Genomic DNA, 20,744 nt, shown 5'->3' on the forward strand with positions numbered 1-20,744 from the left:
CAGTAGTCTAGGCTAGTCTAATTAATATAGAAATGTACAACCATGCTATAATGACATTCCAAAATAATGTATGTTGTGGCATTTCATTTGAACAGTGTTGAATGCAGAAAATATGTACCACCTGTCATTTGGTTTACCTTATTGTGCTACAATATTTGCCACTAGATGTCTCCTGCGATTCCTGTTAGGGCAGGATTAAATCACCTGCAATAGTTGACTTCCAGATAGCTTTCAGAATGCATTTGCATGTTCTTGGAGAGTTGATACTTGATTGAGAAACTATCAGTCCCATGGCCTTACACCTGTTCAATTCTGTCAGAAAACCTTGCTGAGAAGTCATCCAGTGCAACATGCACAACCAGATTGGCAAATTCAATATGTTTGACTCCTGGTCCTAGGCACCAACATGGGTATGCAGACTTTTGTTCCGGCATAGTATTAAAACTGGCCTGGCTAAAGCATCAGCTATTAAAACTGTCGTTTAGGGAATAACATTTGTTTCAATATAATTTTCAAACAGTGATGTTCAAATAATGCAAATGTGCATACAAAAGTCTGATCCTGTCATTAATGTAACAAACACATTACCATACAATTGTCACTTTATAATGCATCATCTTCATGTTCTGCATCCTGTTGATTATCCTGAATGCAGATGACTTATTTGTCATTGTGTGAAAACATGTTCTTATAACACCGGGCAAACAGGAAACAAGAACAACAAGGCAAGACAGAGACATTTGTAAAGATTTTCCAGATTTATTACTTTTTTAGTTAGTAGCTTGTCTTTCTCACTTGACTCTTAAACTAGAATTATTTTAACACCAATATTACATGGTAACAGCCAGTATGGAAACATCTACGGCAATGTTCTGGGAAGACAAACACATACTGTCAAGTCAAAACCGTCTCAGTGGGACTTTTTCATAAAGGAAAAAACAAACACTCGTACACACAGCCTACTACAGAGACTAACTTGTCTTGTAGAGAGTGGTGGAGGGCTGGGGGTGCTAGGGTGTGACACTGGAGGGTGTGAGTGCATGTAAAAGGGGGGGGGGGGTGGGTCCCATTCCAGCTTTCTGGAGCCGGAAAGTTACTCCTTAGAATGCATGTACAGCAACAGGTCAGCGACGCGGTGGCTGTAGCCGAACTCATTGTCATACCTGGGGAACAGATGGTGACAGTTTAGTTGAGGGCTGAGAATAACCAAAAAGAGGTTCAGCATTAGCAGGGGAGGAACTATAGAATTAAGAATGATTGAATATTTACTCTAATTCTAAGGGAGTTATTTACCAGGAAATGAGTTTGACGAAGTTGTCGTTGAGGGAGATGCCGGCGCCAGCATCAAAGATGGAGGAGTGGGTGTCTCCAATGAAGTCAGAAGACACAACCTGGTGGGACAGGGAATATACATATATATAAAGAGGTGAGAAACCCACCAACAGAACAGCTGCAGTACACAGAGATCTATGTAATCTAGGAGCCCTGCTTTTAAACTACAACTTGCTAATAACACATCATATAATTGCCAGTTAAACTGAGCTCCATTTCCACCTCTGCTCATCTTTCATGTTGACATACATATTTTGTAATTAACTTACAGAGTCCTCAGTGTATCCCAGGTATCCCTTCATGGGTCCTTCGGCGGCCTTCTTGACAGCCGCCTTGATCTCAGCATAGCTGCCGGGCCGGGACAGGCGGCAGGTTAGGTCCACCACTGACACGTCAGCCACGGGCACACGGAAGGCCATGCCAGTCAGCTTGCTGACAGAGAGAGAAGACTCACATCAGCACTTATATAATCAGTCTTTTTCATCAAGCACAAATCTGCATTCAGCATCTTTGATAAGTAGTAGGCTCAATCACATAAATGTATGCAAACACACCCATCACAGGAGGCTGCTGAGGGGAGTACGGCTCATAATAATGGCTGGAATGGAGTCAATGGAATAGTATCAACCACATGTTTGATGTCATTCCAACCCCCCCCCCCCCCCCCTCCCATCTACTGACCCGTTGAGCTCAGGGATGACCTTGCCCACAGCCTTGGCAGCTCCGGTGGAGGCAGGGATGATGTTCTGGTGGGCACCACGGCCATCGCGCCATGCCTTGGCAGAGGGGCCGTCCACCGTCTTTTGGGTGGCGGTGTAGGCGTGGACTGTGGTCTGAGAGGAGGACCAGAGAGAGAGAAAAAGGGAAAGATGAGCATGGGTTCCATAGCGTCAGCAGATGTCAATATGGATCACAGGAACAAAAGACATTCAGATGCTCCCTGCATGCTGGTCATGAAGATGCATGGACAGAGTCTAATGGAAGAGAAACACTTACCATGAGGGCCTCCTCGATGCCGAAGTTGTCGTGGATGACCTTAGCCAGGGGGGCCAGGCAGTTAGTTGTGCAAGATGCATTGCTGTGGATGACCAGAGAGAATTACAATAGGTCACCAATTCAGATGAATCAATTATGCTAGCGTTATTAAAGGTTGACTATTCTTGAATATTTTTGTAAAGAGTTTGCTCTTTGATCATGCATGTATTGGTCAGGAATAAAGGGACTCACCTGACGATGGTCATGCTGGAGGGGTCGTACTTGTCCTCGTTGACTCCCATGACGAACATGGGGGCGTCGGGGGAGGGGGCAGACACAACCACCCGCTTGGCACCACCCTGGATGTGGGACTGTGGAAACAGAAAAGAAAACGCATTGAGTCTCCAGTCTTGCATGCACATATAATACATCATATTTAATGTTTGTGTCTGGATCCGACTGGTCCTACTACACCTGAGAACTGTTGATAAAGTCTTTAGAGTTTCATAGCTTTATTTTGGCAAAGTACATTAGGGTTACTTATTTGGCTGACGCCAGGCCTTGGTGAGCGCTATAGTGATCAGTGCTTGACGGGGACACACGAGTGTCAGTGTCTTCTGTGTCTGGGTAGTGCTACTTACAGAGGCCTTGTCAATGCTGAGGAAGACTCCGGTGGACTCAACGACGTAATCGGCACCGGCGTTACCCCATGGGATCTCATGGGGCTTCATACTAATGGGGAGAGAGAGATTAAGGAAAGCTTTGACTATGTACAGTCGTGGCCAAAAGTCTTGAGAATGACCCAAATATTAATTTGCAAAGTTCGCTGCTTCAGTGTCTTTATATAATTTGTCAGATGTTACTATGGAATACTGAAGTATAATTACAAGCATTTCATAAGTGTCAAAGGCTTTTATTGACAATTACATGAAGTTGATGCAAAGAGTCAATATTTGCAGTGTTGACCCTTCTTTTTCAAGACCTCTGCAATCTGCCCTGGCATGCTGTCAATTAACTTCTGGGCCACATCCTGACTGATGGCAGCCCATTCTTGCATAATCAATGCTTGGAGTTTGTCAGAATTTGTGGGTTTTTGTTTGTCCACCCGCCTCTTGAGGATTGACCACAAATTCAATGGGATTAAGGTCTGGGGAGTTTCCAAAATATCGATGTTTTGTTCCCCGAGCCACTTAGTTTTCACTTTTGCCTTATGGCAAGGTGCTTCAGCATGCTGGAAAAGGCATTGTTCGTCACCAAAGTTGCTCGGAGGATGTTTTGATAGCATTCTTTATTCATGGCTGTGTTCTTAGGCAAAATTGTGAGTGAGCCCACTCCCTTGGCTGAGAAGTAACCCCACACATGAATGGTCTCAGGATGCTTTACTGTTGGCATGACACAGGACTGATGGTAGCACAGATGCACTCACACGTGCACTCACACCTGCCTGCTGCCATTCCTGAGCAAGCTCTGTACTGGTGGTGCCCCGATCCCGCAGCTGAATCAATTTTAGGAGACGGTCCTGGCGCTTGCTGGACTTTCTTGGGTGCCCTGAAGCCTTCTTCACAACAATTGAACCGCTCTCCTTGAAGTTCTTGATGATCCGATAAATGGTTGATTTAGGTGCAATCTTACTGGCAGCAATATCCATGCCTGTGAAGCCCTTTTTGTGCAAAGCAATGATGACAGCACGTGTTTCCTTGCAGGTAACCATGTTTGACAGAGGAAGAACAATGATTCCAAGCACCACCCTCCTTTTGAAGCTTCCAGTCTGTTAGCATGACAGAGTGATCTCTAGCCTTGTCCTCATCAACACTCACACCTGTGTTAACGAGAGAATCACTGACATGTCAGCTGGTCCTTTTGTGGCAGGGCTGAAATGCAGTGGAAATGTTTTGGGGGATTCAGTTCATTTGCATGGCAAAGAGGACTTTGCAATTCATCTGATCACCATTCATAACATTCTGGAGTATATGCAAATTGCCATCATACAAACTGAGGCAGCAGACTTTGAAAATTAATATTTGTGTCATACGCAACTTTTGGCCATGACTGTACAGACTCAGTGAGCATAGCTATTGAGAGTGGCCGCCGTAGGCAGATCTGGATCTCAAGAGATGACAGACTAAGTGCACACAAAATAATGAGGTGTGAACTGAGCTGCACTTCCTAACCTTCTGCCAAATGTATGACCATATTAGAGACACACATTTCCCTCAGATTGCACAGACCCACAGAATTCGAAAACAAATCCAATTTTGATCAACTATTGGGTGATATACCACAGTGTGCCATCCCAGCAGCAACCAGTGAAGAACAAACACCATTGTAAATACAACCCATATTTATGTTTATTTATTTTCCCTTTCCTACTTTAACTATTTGAACATCATTACAACACTGTATATAGCCATCATATGACATTTGAAATGTATATTCCTTTGGAACTTTTGGGATTAACATTCAAAATGGGTGAATATTTCCTTTAAGACTCAGTGTTATCACTGAGCTGGGCCTTGCAGACAGGTGGTGCCAGCCCTCAAAGGCCAATAGCAACACTGAGGAGATAATGGCCAGAGGGATTACAGACCACTGAGGTAATACTCTATGAGCCAGGGAGAAAGGGGCACACACACGCTCAATCCCAAATCAACCTAGCCCCATAGAATGGAACTTTACTCAGACATACAGAAACGCCGCACGCACAAGCGATGATGTCATCACTCACCACTGGAATACGGAGATGGAGTGGTCGTCCACAATCAGCTTCCCGTCCTCCATGCTCACCTCACCCTTGTAACGGCCGTGGGTGGAGTCATACTTGAACATGTAAACCTGTGGAGAAAGAATGTTGGAGAAAAAACTAAACGGACATTGTCAGAGATCAAGGTTATCAGTTCATTACACATGATGGGGTAATTGGTGTGTTATTACAATAAATACTACCACATAAGCACACAGGTAGCTTGACCTGGCCTCCTCTGATTAATATGGCAGGGTGCCATGTTATATGAAGGCTGTTGATTGAGGGACTGAAAGAGACTCAGCTCACCATGTACTGCAGGTCGATGAAGGGATCGTTGATGGCAACGACTTTGATTCCCTTCTGCAGGCAGGCCCTGAGGACCAGGCGGCCAATGCGGCCAAATCTGGACAGAGAGAGGGAAAGGGTGGATTCAGTACACAGGGTGACATGGGATTTCTACCCTAAAAACCATTCTAAAATTCCCTCGTCCAGTCTGTATTGGGATTGCTGTGAAAAATTCCAGATGATGCTAAATTAACATGTTTCAGTTAGGATTTACACAGCATGTGGAAGGGCGAGTGAAGAAATGTGTGTACTTAACCGTGTGACTGTTGTATGTGCAGTGGTGTGCTGGTTTACAGTGTAATCCTTATTATCTGTTAACAGTGCTGTCCTCTTCCCATCTAACACTACGGACTCCCCTCAACACCACACCTTCTGGGTCCGGTTGCACCATTTTGGTCGTAACTCTATGTCCAACGTAACATGTGCTCTACGCCGGACCTAAAAATGATACCCGTTACACCACATGTTTGACCACACGGCTATTACTTTAAAGTATTTAAATTAGCCTACTTTATGCCAATATTTTCGTAATTTAGTGATATTCATTCCCACAGTAATTATTGATTGACCCATCCAGATGTGGTTTAGAAAACATGCATAGTGGTGGGCTTTGCAAAGTGATGAGACGTGCCTCGCAAAGTTCAGTATGGGCACGAGGATGGTAACAGCCTAGTAATGGGCGCTGCCTAGCAACCATCATTATAAAGCATCAAATCTCATCAACGCCCATTGCTTACACCGGACATAGCTACGACTACATTCTTATCCCAAAGTTGGACGTAGCTACGCCCAAACTGAAATTTAAGAACAATTTTTACACTCAACTGGTGCAACTGGCCACTGATTACAACCACAGGCTCCGTGGGGGCTGACAGACACCCAATGTCTGCTCACTGTTTGCTGCTCCCAAATGCAATTTACACCATAGATCCTTCAGTTATCAGTGTTTTGCAATTGCATTGCACATTTATATTGCTCCATAGCCTGTTATTATTACATAAATCTTAACTGGGGTTGGATGTCTTTGTTGGTGCACATGGGTCATCTCTTTTTTAATGACACCGTTTTTGATAAATATGCAACAATCTGTGTATTAGAGGTGAATGTAATGCTTACCCGTTGATCCCAACACAGAGGTCTGACATAGTTGCTGTTGATTGGGTTGTAGTGGTGAACCTGAAACAAGACATTAGAAAATGTATTGCAACAAAAGTATCTCTCCCTGTAGAAACAGCAAAGTCTTGCATATGTACAGCTTTCACAATTAGGGTAGGCCATCTAACACTGAAGCTTCCCAGGCCGTCTATTCCCACAGAGCACAGTGCCTAGAATCTGCAAGCAATCTTTTTTTTTTTCTATAACAGCAGAGAAAGTAGTACCACAGTTTAATTTGTCCAGTTATGTAACAGCAGATAGCTAAGTCAAACACTTGTTCTGCTATGTAGTGCAGGACTAGGTGGCCTAGAGATGGGAAGTGTAGGTTAGATTTGTGTCCCTAACTTGGCTACGTGAGGCTCCATTGTCTCCAGGCCTGTTTAACATGCCAGACAGAGAAGCAACAGGCCCAGACTTCCTATTCAGAGGACTTCCTTTCTGTATAGTCCAGGGGAAACTAACCCAGTATGGAACAAACACTGGGTTCTGGGCTCCTCCCTTCTAGCCTGTCTGAATCCACAGGGGATATAAATCAGTAGCTCTCCTCTGCAATGTTAACTCACTGTATTACCAGCCTGTAGGCCTGGTGCCAGGCCAGTCTCATTACTTTCCAGTTGAACGATAACACACTTTAACCTTCTGGTTTAATAGGAGACTAGGCTATTCATCTACTTTGACTTCTCCAATTGTCCTATATTGGAGGATTGGACACAGACATGCTTCTCTGTTCTCAGCTCAACTTGCATGGAAACGTATAAATATGAGCCTTGGGATAGACATGACTTTATGGGCAAGCTGCTGCATGTGTGGTATTTGACAGAGTGGCTGGCTGTTCTGTACAGGAGCATGTTTGGAGGTTTCTAAAAACACTGAGATAACCAATGGCCTATGTCTACTAAACAAAAAGAGGGAGGGTTGTTACTGAATATAATCAAATTGTAAATGTCAAGCTCCAGACTAGTACTTTTAATTCCCCACTGGTGCAGTGAATGGAGTTGAGGCACAGAAGGCATTGGTTTTGCAGTCTGTGTGACTGCGTTAGGTGAGGATTCACGGTGAGCTTGGCCCAGTTGGTTCATTATAGGCCAGTCAATCCAGGCAGCATATGCAGTGCATTCTGGGGCTCTTTAAAAAGACCACGGGCTGGAGGAACAGGCAGATTAGGATAAGCCAGCTGGGTTAGTTGTGGACACTTCCTGTAACTAGAAAGCAAGTTTACAGCTGAGACTATAAAAATAAGGCTTTATAGTTTAACTGTCTTTACATACTGTTTGAGCAAGTCAAAGAAACGTTCAACCAAATGCTGAAGGTAATTTGAGGTCAGGAGAGGTTTGAACACATTTGAGGCAATACTTGCAAAATACAGTTGACCAATAACAATGTCAGGTACGTGTTGGAGGATGGACCGCATAACTAAGTTACTACCCTTGGCTAACAAAGTGATGCAACAATCAGGAAATTCCTGCTTCTTCATTTTGCGTCGATGAAAACATTTGTTGGAAATTGATGTGGCAAACTCTTATATCAATGTTGAAACATTGCTGTTATAAACAAGTCCTAGCCCTGGGCTATAGAGCTATCAATGCATCATATTTACCATAATCTGTATTGCTCTATACAGCGGCAAGAAAAAGTATGTGAACCCTTTTGGAATTACCTGGATGTCTGTATAAATTGGTTGGATTTTCATCTAAGTCACAATAGACAAACAATTTGCTTAAACTAATAACAAATTCTTGTATTTTTCTTGTCTATATTGAATACATCATTTAATCATTCACATTGTAGGTTGGGAAAAGTATTTGAACCCCTAGGCTAATGACTTCTCCAAAAGCTAAGTGGAGTCAGCTAACCTAGAGTCCAATCAATGAGACGAGATTGGATATATTGGTTAGAGCTGGCCTGCCCCATAAAAAATTAACAAAATTTGAGTTTGCCATTCACAAGAAGCATTGCCTGATGTGAACCGTGCCGCGAACAAAAGAGATCTCAGAAGACCTAAGATTAAGAATTGTAGACTTGTATAAAGCTGGAAAGGGTTACAAAAGTATCTCTAAAAGCCTTGATGTTCATCAGTCCACGGTAAGACAAATTGTCTATATGGAGAACGTTCAGCACTGTTGCTACTCTCCCTAGGAGTGGCCATCCTGAAAAGATGACTGCAAGAGCACAGTGCAGAAGGCTCAATGAGGTTAAGAAGAATCCTGGAGTGTCAGCTAAAGACTAACAGAAATCTCTGGAACATGCTAACATCTGTTGATGTGTCTATGATACGTTAAACAAGAAGGGTGTTCATGGGAGGACACCACGGAAGAAGCCACTGCTGTCCAAAAAAGACATTGCTGCACGTCTGAAGTTCGCAAAAGAGCACCTGGATGTTCCACAGTGCTACTGGTAAAATATTCTGTGGACAGAAACTAAAGTGGAGTTGTTCGGAAGGAACACAACACCATGTGAGGACAAAAAAGAGGCACTACACAAACATCAAAACCCCATCCCAACTGGAAAGTATGCTGTAGGAAGCATCATGGATTGGGGCTGCTTTGCTGCCTCAGGGCCTGGACAGCTTAGTATCAGCGACAGAAAAACACATTCCGAAAGTTCAAGACTTTTTGCAGGAGAATGTTAAGCTATCTGTCCGCCAATTGAAGCGCAACAGAAGTTGGGTGATGCAACAGGACAACGACCCAAAACACAGAAATAAATCAACAGAATGGCTTCAGAAGAAAATACACCTTCTGGAGTAACCCAGTCAGAGTCCTGACCTCAACCCGATTGAGATGCTGTGGCATGACCACAAGAGCGGTTCACACCAGACATCCCAAAAATATTGCTGAACTAAAACAGTTTTGTAAAGAGGATTGGTCCAAAATTCCTCCTGATCGTTGCGCAGGTCTGATCCGCAACTACAGAAAACGTTTGGTTGAGGTTATTGTTGCCAAAGGAGGGTCAACCAGTTATTAAATCCAAGGGTTCACATCCTTTTCCCACCCTGCACTGTGAATGTTTACACGTGTGTTCAATAAAGACATGAACATGTATAATTGTTTGTGTGTTATTAGTTTAAGCACATTGTCTATTGTAGTGACTTAGATGAAGATCAGATCAAATATAATGACACATTTATGCAGAAATCCAGGTAATTCCAAAGGGTTCATACTTTCTGCCACTGTAGGTGACATTTAAACCAATAAAGCAAATGACAGACCCATTAATCAATTTCAACTGAAAAAAAACAAAGGAGACTATTGATTTATCCTAGTCTGCCATGATGACAGATATTGGACCTCCATGTGCAGCCAAAATCACTCTAACAGGACTAAAATAACATTTAGGTCTATAAAAGAAAAACAAATCCATGACCATGTCCAGTTCAAAGGAAAAGTAAATGTGGTTTGTTTCTTCTCTCAAGTTAGGATAAATCATTAGGCCACAAACTAGCCTTGCTGTAACCTTACCTAATTAAAACTCTAAAATTCTAAGGTTATTAACACATCAGCAACTGACTGTATGAGCTGATGTTACGCCTAAAATGAGACCTTGAAAAAGCCTGTGTGCCTCTTTGTAAACTTAACAAGTGAAGAGGTCACCATAACCTCGAAATCAGACACTGATATAAAAACCCTGGACAGATAGGCTATATTAGTCACGGCTTGAAGGGATCCAGCTTTTGTCAAATTAACATCAAAATATATATATATTTTTTTTTACATTTTAGCTAACCCTAATCCTTTTCCTAACCGTAACCTAATTATCCTAATCAGCTACGAAAAGTCAAATCTGATGTTCATTTGACAAAAGCTGGATCCCTATATGAAGGGAATCCCAGTTATCCTCCATTAGCTTTTCCACTATGAGCGGAGGGTCACTGAAATGGGTGCACAAAACAATCCATACACGGAACAGAACTAGTACTGAACTCGGGGCATTAGGCTAGACTAGTGGGAACAAAGCCCTTAGGGCTAAAACACCTCCGACCAATCGAAGCAACACTTTGGTCAATCAACTCAAAATAGCTATAAATAGACCTAGGTTCTTCCGACGGATTGTCTGGTTGTCCAATGTCTAGCACCCGGTTCAAACTGTCTGGGTGTAGACTATAACATGAGGGCTATGCAAAACTACATATTTAATTGGACTAGTATCATAAAGTCAAGTACCTTACTGAATGTGCTTAGGATCTGCAGTATCCTCCAATGAGCAATAAATCATAGATCTCCTCACAACTCCTCTCCACAGCTTGCAGGCCTCTATGTAAAACTGCTGTGCTGCAGCAAGGTAGGACTTAGTGCTGTCTTTGAAAGGACACACAGGATTGCCCTTGCATCTGGTTGGTGTAACGTTAGACAACTTGATAATCTGTGCCCGTATTTCTGTGTGGCTCCCACCGCAACTAACCCAGCTGGCTTATCCTAATCTGCCTGTTCCTCCAGCCCGTGGTCTTTTTAAAGAGCCCCAGAATGCACTGCGTCTGCTGCCTGGATTGACTGGCCTATAATGAACCAACTGGGCCAAGCTCACCGTGAATCCTCCTCACCTAACGCAGTCACACAGACTGCAAAACCAATGCCTTCTATGCCTCAACTCCATTCACTGCACTAGAGGGGAATTAAAAGTACTAGTCTGGAGCTTGAAATTTACTTTGATATATTCAGTAACATTGAACGTTTGGATAAGGACATTAAAAAGATGTCATCAAGTTAGACTGTCTGGCCATCTTCAATTCTCCTTGCCACAGACATCACAAGGTGACCCAGCCATTAGTGATACAGGCAAGTAGGCATGGAGGCCATCAGAGAAGGCTCCATGTTAGTATCGTGTTCTCACATTCCTCCCTCCTTTATATTCTGTTCACACCTTCCCTTTCTCCCCTTCATCTGCAGTCTGGTTCAATCCACAGAACTAGTGCAGTGGAGTTGCTATCACCTCCATGTTGTTTCTTGAGAAAAAAGGAGTAAACAAGCCCCATGCCTGTCTCTTCAAGGACGATGTGGTCTTCAAAAGAAAATGTCGGCGGGTTCTGTTATTGTGTCTATGTATCATTGTCTGAAGTACTACCACCCCTCCTCTTTTGGTCTCAAGAGTACCCAAGTGGGCTGACAAATAGAATCCTTTGTCGAGGGGACCAATCAATACTGGACTTGTGTTCTGGATGCCTCAAGATGTCAAATGGCTCTCAAGAGCTAAAATGTGGAGGATTTCAGGCGCACGCTGCTGACAACATGGTGGTGACTCTTATTAAAGTCCAGCACAGACAAACGGCCAGTGTTTGTTAAGGCCTATGGGATCCACCTCTGCTTCTTACTCAATCAATTATCTGCCTGTTCTACTGAAAACTGACACATCAGGTTTAGAAATTAACCACATGTCTGCATACCATTTTTTACATTTTTAGTCATTTTAGCAGACGCTCTTATCCAGAGCGACTTACAGTAGTGAATGCATACATTTCATTAAAAAAAAAAAATCCCGTACTGGTCCCCCGTACCAACACCCCATGATCAGGTTCCAAACACTGCAAAGAGCAGTTTTTGTGATTGTGTCATTCAAGCAAAAGCCATGGTATATTTAGGGCTGGCACAGTTACTGTATAACGTTGTAACAGATGAAGACTGTCATAAAATAACCTTCATAACACACATGAGTACCAGTCAAAAGTCTGGACACACCTACTCATACCAGGGTTTCTTTATTTTTACTATTTCCTAGTGTGCAAAGCTGTCAAGGGTGGCTACTGAAGAATCTAAAATATATATATATTTTGATTTGTGTAACACTTGATTACTACATGAGTCCATATGCTTTACTGCATAGTTGGTGTCTTCACTATTATTCTACAATGTAAAAAATTGTAAAAATAAAGAAAAACCATTCAATGAGTAGGTGTCCAAACTTTTGACTGGTACTTAGGCTTGCAAAGGGTTGAAAACGTTCTGGTAAATTTCCGGAATTGTATTTCCTGGGGAATTTGCTTAAATTCATCAAAAAAAAGTTAGCTTATAACAGTGAACCTGCGTGGGATACACATAAGGCAATTCTAGGTCTTGTGGCATATTTTGGTTCAACTATCCCCAATTCAATGGAATGGCAACCCTCTGCATGCACAGTGCATTCTTCCATCACATGTGCAGTGTACTCTTCCATCAAGATTCTCAAGATCTTGCACACTAATGAGATGCAATTGAGCCCACACTACTACACTGTCTGAGCCAAGGACTACATGCTTTCTGGTAAGTTTTGATTACAATATTGGGTGGTGTGAACATATTTTATATGATATTTTGTTAACTAGTAAATAGTAGCCCATTTACTAGTTAATGTGTAACTCTGTTGTTGTATGTGTCGAATTGCTGTGCTTTATCTTGGCCAGGTCGCAGTTGCAAATGAGAACTTGTTCAACTAGCCTACCTGGTTAAATAAAGGTCAAATCAAATAAAACAATAAATACTTCTATTTGAATCACACACCTTATCGATAGCAACAGCTCATGGTCCTCCTGGAATCAGAAGTTTTTGACTCAATGGAGGAACGTAGTCAGAGAAATGCTGTTGAAGGTCTTGCTCGAGCTGTGAATGCAACTGGTTCACCTCGGATGCTCATAGACAATGTGTATTGGAAGAGATTTCTGAATGTTCGTTGCCCAGCATATATCCTCCAACCAGACATGTTTTATCTACTCATTTGCTGGATGCAGAGTTCAAGTGAAGGTCAAGCAAATCATAGAGAAAGCAGACTGTATTGCAATCATCTGATGGGTGGTCGAATGTTCGAGGGCAAGGAATAATTAACTACATCATCTCCACCCCTCAACCAGTATGCTACAAGAGCACAGACACAAGGGACAGACAACAGTCTCTACATTGCAGATGAGCTGAAGGCAGTTATCAAGGACATTGAACCACAGAAGGTATTTGCACTGGTGACAGACAATGCTGCGAACATGAAGGCTGCTTGGTCTAAAGTGGAGGAGTCCTACCCTCACATCATACCCATCGGCTCCTCAAGGACATCATGGCACTGAAAACAATGGATACACTCTACAAGAGAGCCAAGAAAATGGTAAGGCATGTGAAGGGTCATCAAGTTATAGCAGCAATAAACCTCACCAAGCAAAGTGAGAAGAATAAGAGCACCACATTGAAGCTGCCCAGCAACACCCATTGGGGTGGTGTTGTCATGTTTGAAAGTCTCCTGGAGGGGAAGGAGTCTCTGAATGAAATGGCCATATCACAGTCTGCCGATATGGACAGCCCCATCAAGAAGATCCTCCTGGATTATGTATTTTTGGAGAAAGTGGTAAGCAGCCTGAATCTCCTGAAACCTATAGCAGTAGCCATTGCACAGATTGAGGGAGGCAATGCCATCCCTGATGTTCAGACTGCTTGCATATGTAAGAGAAGAAATCCGTACTGCCCTGCCCACTGCACTGTTGCTCCAAGCAGAGGAAACTGCAGTTTTGAAATACATCAAAAAGCGTGAAGACTTCTGTCTGAAGCCCATACATGCCGCAGCGTACATGTTGGACCCCAAGTATGCTGGCAAGAGCATCCTGTCTGGTGCAGAGATCAACAAGGCCTATGGTGTCATCACTACCGTGTCCTCGCCACCTTAGCCTGAATGAGTGCAAGGTTCTTGGCAGTCTGGTGAAGTACACTTCCAAGCAAGGGCTTTGGGATGGAGATGCAATATGGCAGTCATGCCAACATATCTCATCAGCCACATGGTGGAAGGGACTTTGTGGCTCTGAGGCCCTTTCCCCTGTTGCCTCCATCAACCTCCAAATCGCACCAGCCGCCACCTCAGAGCGCAACTGGTCCTTGTTTGGGAACGCACGCGTCAAAGCACGCAACAGGCTGACCAATACAAGGGTTGAAAACATTGGTGGCCATCTGGGCAGATTTTAGAGCCTGACAACGAGCCATTCTCAACAAGGTTGGAAAGTGACAGTGAAGATGAGGTCTCAGAGTCTGATGTTCAAGAGGTGGACATTGAGGTCCAGGAGAAGACATGGAAGCCTGAGAGGAAGACAACCAAAGCGTTAGTCTAGAAACTATCATTTTACAGATGTTGAAAACGTTTTTGGGAGATGCGATGGATCTTTGGGGATCATTCAGTATTCTGTTGTACAGTGAAATCATCCCATGTGAAGAGTCAACTCATTTAAAGTTCAATTCATAACATTTATTTCTATTGGGAGGATTTAATCATTTGCAATTATGTCTATTTATGATAAGGTAAAAGGTTTCTGTTTGTCTCCATATGATAAATATATCCAATGCAAAAAACAGCTACATTTAAATGGTATTAATATGCATACATTTCCGATGGAAAGTTTCCGCCTCTGAATATTTCCCAAATTGTGCAACCCTACTGATAGATATAGATATAATTTGGTGTGTGGAAAGAACAGCTGACTGAGAACAGGAGAGCCGGGCATTCATGGGGTTGACTCCGTTTCTGCTGTAACATGGACTCTACAACTTGATGAAACTATTTGTTGCTCCTTTCTGAAACAAGCAAGATGCTGTAGCAAACTAATATTTGGTTGTCTAAGTGATTCCCACTCCCTGCAGCAGCACATGCAGTCAGGAGTGGAGGAGAAAATGTGTCTTACATCTATTCCAGTGACAGCGGTCATTTGGCTGACCAATAACCGCCATCCAAAATTCCTTGACCTGACCGTCACATCCCTAGGTATATTGACCATCATACCAATAATATTTCATAGCAAGGTATTAAAAATGCCTGGGGTAATAAAGCTCAATAATGAGTACTTTGTTTGAAACATCCACCATGGTAGTTGTCTGGCTAGACATACTTGGAACAATCAGTCAAGTGCTATGGGGCTTCTCCTGTTGGGGTGCAGCAGTCCACCCCTCCACTCACCCAGATAGGCACTGGTCAACAGCTACAGCACCAACCCTGCAGTAAGTGGGTCATTCACCCCAGGGGCATACAGATACCCACTCAGGTAGAAAATGTCCCAGACAATGGGACAAAAATAAAGTGGGTGCGTCTCAATATGGAAGCGTTTATGAACGAGTTGGCCTTTTACTCCAATATTCATTAAAATGCTGACAATCAAGAAACAAAGCAAAAACCAGCGTGTGGCTGTGTTGAGGGATGAGGCAGATGGAAACCATTCCTGTTAGCAGAGGTGAGACTGTGAGCCATTTTGAGGAAGTGCTGTGTCATACCACCACGTCCATTTACTGTGCTGCACACAGGAAGAATGACACAACCAGGCAAATATGATGCAAGAGGTTGGCTGAGTAATTGTAGGTAATAGATATTTACAATGTAATAACAATAAATATACTATAATTTCCATGACCAGCATTGTCATTTGCATAGAGAGAGCACCCACATTAACCTCTACAATCTGTCTTAACCTCAGCAGAGAGAGAGAGAAAAAATGTGCTGCCTCACCCACCCACTGGCATTTTCTACATTCCCAGGCATGTCTTGTATTGACTAGAACTCAGTAGTTTTCCACTGTTGAGACCTGAGCCACGAGGGGTTGGAGACAAAAGACAGCTCAGTATGCAACCTGCTCAGACTGCCACGCGCCTTTGGATAATAAACTGCATTAAAACTCACGCAGCCCTACATGTAGAATATTATTTTCAGTAAAGCAATGTATCAAACCTCTTCTGTATTTATGAAACAAACATGATTACCTAAAAAAAATTTAAAAAACACTTATGGTCAAAAGCATGTTTTCAAGATCATTTTGATTAGTTTGAAAAGTCTGATTGTATAGCCTGCAGCTAAACTATTGTATGTGGGCTAATCTCAAATACATCAAATGAACCTCTGTATAGCCTACTGGTTCTCAGTCTGAGAATGTAATCAGTCTAATGTGGTTGGACAGCTGTCAGAGAGAGCGGCATGATGTCCAGTCCTCCTGTACAAGCCTCAGGACCAGTCAGCCTCAGCACCTTGCCTCTTTACTGTCACATGACTGCCCTCACTGCAGACAGCCAGTCAACTCACAACTAAATATCACACCATCAAGGCCTAGTAATAGACTAATGTAGTCAACTTTGTCTGGACAAAACCAGACACTTGCTAAATGCATAATAAGCCAGGCACCTGTCCTGTGGTGATAAAAGAACATCAAGTTGTAACCCTGTTGTGTCATGTCAGACTAAATCTTCAAGGCGGCAATACGTTTAAGTCCATTTGTTTTCTGTTAGAGCTGTGAAACCTAATAGGTCAGCAGGAGATGCCGACCAACCAGAACACAACAGGAAGGCACACAGATGGGAAAGGCATGACGGTGGCCGCTGCAGAACAGAACAGCCATGAATAAATGAACAGTTGTAGCAAACTGCAGGGGATGGATTATTAAGGAGGGGTTACGTCTGCAATGTCGAACGCGGCCAGTGTCACCCTGCCAGCATGTGATCTGCCTGAAATGTGCAGCTGAGTCAGGGGGGATTCGGGAGAAACACACAACGACATCCATGTGATAATTTACTAATGTCATCTTTGGGGAAGTGATAGCTATCTCTAACCCCAGCATCAAGAGAGGACTCAGTCAGCACAAATCAAATTCAAAAGTCAAGCCTAGTTAAGCCAGGAAGTGTGGTTAACTATCAACCCAGGCAGTTTTACAGCTAGTGATGGGCTGCATGTTGCATCAGCAGTGCTTATCAAGTTCTCACCACTATACAAGCCAGAACTGCACAAAAATAGGCCTTCGTAAGGCAGGTAAAGAACAATGTGTTCCCTTTCACAGATAAATCTGATTCAACAGCCATACACTAACAATACATGTATAATGAACACACGGATAGGATTCTTCACACACATACTGTAAATAATGGTGTGGGAAATCTCCATGGTAACCTCAAGATGATTGTAAGTGCATACCAAAAAAAGGAAAGTGCATTGAGCAGGTCAGAGAGAGGGAGTAGAGTTTGAGGGAACCACCTCTTTTTACACAGGAAGACACTGGTTGCGGTCGACATTGCAGACGACTTCAAAAGAAAGTCAAGACTGGCTGATTAACTTCCACTATAAATAACTATACCATTCTATTTGTTGATCAGTCAGTCTCAATTTTCCCATGATACGTCACGGTTTCGATGATCTCGAACAGTCTCTCAGCTGCAGGCATGTTCAGGCCTAAAACAGGAAAATAGGACTAGGCCCCATCTATAATCACACGACCAAACCAGTACATCATCATCATCTTGTTTATATTAGGCCTTTGCATGTGCAATCAATGCCCTTAGCAGTCTTCCAGAAGGATACTTGACACAGTGCACATGCATACAAGCAGGCCAAACTAGATAAATGAGCAATTTACTAATGAGGATGATGATATGCATTACATATTGGTCATTGAATACATTTTAACTTTAAAATCACTTCATTTTGAAATATATAATTATGTCAACTATTCTAACATGCCATTTCTGTTCTTTTAGATGAGGAATAATTTTATATCCAGAATATAATAAGTGGTTTATGCAGGAGGCAATTAATTCAGCAGGGAATCAGTCACTCTTTATGGCATCGCCTGGAAAATAGGCTGGGTCTGTAAAATGACCTTACAGTATGATACGACCTTCACCATCGCAGTGATGAAGGCCCATCATCTGGAGATGGCTGCCTCTCCATAGTGACCCGAGTCGAAACCTGTTGTTCCTGTCTTTGCAAACGGTTGACATCTTGATTAAAGTTGTAAAACATGTATATTTTAGCAACTAATACAATTAGCTACAATTCGGACAAAGTAACCTAATCGGTAGGCACATTGATGCGACACGGCACACCATGGCTTCCCCCTTCAGAGAGCATCATTGGAATCATGCAATTCATCTTCAATCATTATTAATCTCAAACCCAAAATTAAAACCGTCAACGTGAATGTATCAATTACAATTCAACTTCATTAAAAAAAAAGTGGGCTCGGCTTAATTTGGCTACATTTTTTGGTTTAGATTTTTCATCATTGCGACCGTAACATTCTATAATGCTATGACGCAATCAAAAGAATTCATCATCAGTATGTGTTGAGGCACGTAGCCAGTTAGCTAGAGTAACATTTCTGGGATTTCCTGTACAGTCATTTATGCCAGAACTCTTGATTTACACCGACCATTTAGGTTCAGATGTGGGGAAACAGATTAACTGGTTATTTATTGCATGAAGGCAATCTAAATGTTGTATGAAGCCACAATATTCGTTCTCAACAGTCTTCCGGAAAACGCACCATCGTTCGAGTTACAGTGTCACGTAACCTCTGCACATTTTGCCTTCTAATGAATGAATAATGAATTATCTTGTGGGTCTCAATAAACGCTCAACTCGTGTCTTAATTAACAAGAGTGGTATGTGCTTTGCATTAGTTAGCAAACTACGTCATATTTTCAGAAATTAAATTGTACAGAAACGCGAATTATTACACAAGGCCATTGGCGCATCCTTTCCCCGCCTCCATCATTTCCTGGCTTTGTAATGTTAAAGCGAAAGGAGAGGCTCAGATGTAGCTACTGCTACACTATTACAACGGTATTCAAAAAACTATAAAGACACAAATTAAGCAATAAATATTACAATGATATAATAAGTCCTTTTGTCGATCATACATACCTTGAGAGGAGATGCTGCAGTGACTGTGCAAGCAGAGAGAACAGCCTTCTAAATTTATAGCAGACTAGTGACACGCGTATTGGTCTAATTGCCCTAGAAACATGACGTCACCTGATCTACTGCTGGGTCACGGCTGCTATGGAAACCATTGCCCGTTGCCAAATTATGGGCGGTAGGGGAGGATGCTGAAAACTGATATTTTAAATAACTCGGCAAGTCAGTTAAGAACAAAGTCTTATTAACAATGACGGCCTACACCGGACAAACACGGAAGACGCTGGGGCAACTGTGCGCCACCCTTAGACCACTGCGCCAGTCGGGAGCTGATGATGCACTATACATCCAACCAAGCATCAATTGAGTATTTAGAAATATAAAAAAATAGGCTACGAATGTTTTTTGTTGTTGTTATGAACAGAAATCGAAATTAGTATTTTATATTATTTTCACACACTGAACCATAACCATACTAACAGATCATTAATGACAAAGTCGTTAATTTGCATAATTTGATGGAAAAATCTGAGAGTACCGCTCTAAAATTCCACATGCTGCAGCACGTGACTATCTGGGCAAGTGTTCTGCAGAGCATCCGGCTGCTGGGCTACGTGAGATATGGTGCGTGCCCTTGTGGAATGGATGAAAACCGTGTGAGACCATATTGTGGTGAATCATCATCCATCCATTGTAGTTACACACGATCTCAATGTAATAACGTATTTCACTAATCTAATTTCTGAGTGTAAAATAATATCGCTGGGGAAAAACATACAATTATTTTATGGAAAGGGGATACCTAGTCAGTTGCACAACTGAATGCGTTCAACTGAAATGCATCTTCCGCATTAAACCCAACCCCTCTGAATCAGAGAGGCGTGAGTTCTGCCTTAATCGTCATTCACGTCATCGGGGAACAGATATTGTTGGGTGTTAACTGCCTTGCTCAAGAGCAGAACGGCAGATTTGTCCACGTTTCCGGCTTGGGGATTCGAACCTACGACGTTTTGGTTACTGGCCCAAAGCTCTTAACAGCTATGGTGGTATGCTACCTAAACGTTGAGATTTGAAGTCGACTACAACAGGGTGTATATTAAATGTTACATCGCATATGATGAGTTGCGTAAAAATATCTAAATGAATAGGAATAATAATATGTGAAGCCAATTAGCTGTCAAACCATGAACACGTTGTAGCCCACTTTTCACAATGGCGTCATCGTGTGGTAGTGCGTTGAAATGATCCAAAAGAAAAGGAAGTACATCAATGACTTCATATCCCTCAATTTTGGTAAGCTTTTTTCGTTGTGGTGTCAAAGCTATATTATGGATTTGAAAAAAAGAAATGCTTAAAGGTAACATTCATTCTGGTGGGCACATTACTGTTGCATACCGGTGTTGTTAATGCACAAAAATAGGAAAAGGTCAATAACAAGGATAATGCTACTTGATGAATCTATTATTTTCTTTCAGCAATATCTTTCCTCTAAGGAGAGCAGCACCATCAAGAGAGTCAGGAAGTGAATTCTGTAAAGTCATCGAGGTGAGTAGCCTACCCACAACCCAGCTCAGCCAATGGCAGTACAGCTCAG

At 42.5% G+C, this 20,744-nt stretch overlaps 1 protein-coding gene across 3 annotated transcripts; it reads right to left on the reverse strand.

Moving 5' to 3' along the window:
• Positions 1 to 735: 735 nt before the first annotated feature.
• Positions 736 to 19,426, reverse strand: LOC123723662 (glyceraldehyde-3-phosphate dehydrogenase). Of its 3 annotated transcripts, none has more exons than XM_045718647.2 (11): positions 19,157 to 19,426; positions 6,512 to 6,571; positions 5,357 to 5,453; positions 5,033 to 5,139; positions 2,949 to 3,039; positions 2,560 to 2,678; positions 2,329 to 2,410; positions 2,014 to 2,165; positions 1,602 to 1,764; positions 1,294 to 1,391; positions 736 to 1,163 (listed from the first exon to the last, which is right to left on the reverse strand). In XM_045718647.2, exons 2-11 carry the CDS (start codon positions 6,538 to 6,540, stop codon positions 1,094 to 1,096), a joined length of 1,008 nt encoding a protein of 335 aa, XP_045574603.1. In that variant the 5' UTR covers positions 6,541 to 6,571; positions 19,157 to 19,426; the 3' UTR covers positions 736 to 1,093. The 3 variants fall into 3 exon arrangements, with proteins under 3 accessions (XP_045574603.1, XP_082831579.1, XP_045574602.1); XM_082975453.1 differs by lacking the exon at positions 19,157 to 19,426 and adding an exon at positions 17,589 to 17,641; XM_045718646.2 differs by lacking the exon at positions 19,157 to 19,426 and adding an exon at positions 15,984 to 16,027.
• Between the last annotated feature and the right edge of the window lie 1,318 nt (positions 19,427 to 20,744).

Source organism: Salmo salar, chromosome 05 (genome assembly GCF_965601325.2).
Source record: "Salmo salar chromosome 05, fSalSal1, whole genome shotgun sequence".
In the NCBI taxonomy this organism is placed as follows: domain Eukaryota; kingdom Metazoa; phylum Chordata; class Actinopteri; order Salmoniformes; family Salmonidae; genus Salmo; species Salmo salar.